Genomic DNA, 2,041 nt, shown 5'->3' on the forward strand with positions numbered 1-2,041 from the left:
GGGGTTAAACATTTAGGTATTTTCAGGATTTTGGTCATTATGATAGCTGAAGTTAACCGCTTCCGTTTCTTGTAGAAATTATGAGGAAAAATGTTAATTTTGAGTTTCTAAATGAAGGTGACTTGTAGAATTGACCCTACATTGCTTAAAGGGATAGGTTTTTAGTATACGTTTTAGATTGATTGACTTCTTTTCTCAAATTGTTGAACATGCTGGTGAGAGTTGGAAATTTTAGACATTGTTTAACTAGCATTCCAAAAACTCTTTTCTTCTTTCTTAGGAAACGGTAGGGAAAGAAATGTTCATCATTTTGTATTGCAACTAGCTTTTGCTTTCTGCTGGTGGTTGGTGGTGTTGTTATCAGTGGCATGGAGATGTTTTTAAGTCTCTAGAACAATGTTTGGTATAAGTTCAATTGAAGTTTTTGAAAGGAAAAAGCTGCCTAGGGAAGTAAGAGATAATTGTTAACTTATGCTTTGTATGTTGAAAGCTTAGTCTCAGGAGGAGCTGTTCTTATATATTTCTTACTATTATCTTTGGATATATAGTTGTTCTGTGTTTATTAGTGAACAAAATACTAGTGTTTCCGATACTTAGCAAGAATAACATTTCTGGTTTCTCATGGTATAAGACAAAAGAGGCTTCCCAATGTTATGCATCACTAAGTGGTCATCCTGTTGTCTTGTATTACAAGCTGTCAACAAGGATGATGTTACTGATTTTCAAGAGTCAAGGTGCATTTTTATGTGAATAGAAATAGAAATTGTACTAAAAATGAATGCCAGTATCTCTGAATTGTTCCTATTCATCAAGCTCTATGGTCTGGCTGATTATTTCGGTCAATCGGAGTATTTGGTCTCAAGTTTCAAGTTTTAATCTGTAGTCTCACTTACCAGTTTTAACTAGTGTTGAGTTTTAGCTTTAGTTGACGTTTGGAGTGGGAATGTCTAAATCTTGGTTCAAATCTTATAAAAAGGAAAAAAAAAAAAAGAGAGCAATTTGATACTTCTGAAATTACATGAATCCAAGGTTCAAATCTGATCCAAATTCAATGTTGAAGGCAACCCAAAATTTTATTGATGAGTATGAACTACCGGATGGGCATATAGCTGTTTAAGGGGCATGGTTCTATTCTTTTGCATTATTAATCAATACATGCATGAGAAAGGTAGCATCACTGTTTTATAGTTTAGGTTTACTGAGTTTACTCACAGTTTTGACCTATATTGGTTATTCAAATGAGAAAAGAGATCTGAATTTGATGTGATATTGGAAAATTGCAGATTCAATAAAATATGGCAGTGAAACCAACAGTAGCTTTGAGGGCTGTACTTGTAGGAGGGATAGCTGTATTTGCAAAAGTAGCTGGTGCAATGAAGGCTGCTGGTGGTGCCAAGCTGGGTGCAGCGGCTTCTGCCATGACAGTGGCAGCATCTGCTGCTATGTCTGGATCAAAACAGAACCCAAAAGATGAATCCAAGCAAACGTAAAAATGATCATCCCTTTTTCCTTCGTTTAGCAGCTTCTAGACATTTGTAATGTATGTAGCATAGTTGGCTGCTCCCGTGAGCTTGTTGGGAGCAAATGGCTATGCGTGAAATGTAATTTTGGTCATCACACAGCTTTTAAATCGCGTGAAATAAGAGAAACCTACACCATTGGTATGAATTAAGCTTCTTATTGCCATTTGATGCAGAAAGAAAATACTTGTAAATTATTTTGTTGAAAAGTTGGGCAACGTAAAGATGACTTATACTGGTAGTCTTGAGATCAAAAATCAGATATGGGAAGGAGATTTTGCATCTTTCAGATCATCAGCTTCACTTAACTAGCGAAGCCAGATGAGAACTGGCGGCCTTCCCTGGCCAGCTGAAGATGGTATATTGCCATTCAAGTTCAAATGTGATTGATTTTTATACAATTTTAACCAAAAGCATAATTTTGGTAACAATAGAACTGTTTCTCTCAAGTCCTATATAAACAATACAGTGCTATGTTATTTTTTTCTACAGCTTTTGCCCACCTCCATCCGCCCAAAGGC

The 2,041-nt window shown here is 35.9% G+C and overlaps 1 protein-coding gene across 1 annotated transcript; it reads left to right on the top strand.

Moving 5' to 3' along the window:
• The first annotated feature begins 894 nt into the window (after positions 1–894).
• LOC110424485 (uncharacterized) lies at positions 895–1,668 on the top strand. The gene has a single exon (XM_021439058.2). The coding sequence runs from the start codon at positions 1,296–1,298 to the stop codon at positions 1,488–1,490; it is 195 nt and encodes a 64-aa protein (XP_021294733.1). The 5' UTR covers positions 895–1,295; the 3' UTR covers positions 1,491–1,668.
• Positions 1,669–2,041: the final 373 nt, after the last annotated feature.

The sequence above is a fragment of the Theobroma umbraticum genome, unplaced genomic scaffold (assembly GCF_002168275.2).
Source record: "Theobroma umbraticum cultivar Fairchild unplaced genomic scaffold, ASM216827v3 scaffold_204.0, whole genome shotgun sequence".
Taxonomy (NCBI): domain Eukaryota; kingdom Viridiplantae; phylum Streptophyta; class Magnoliopsida; order Malvales; family Malvaceae; genus Theobroma; species Theobroma umbraticum.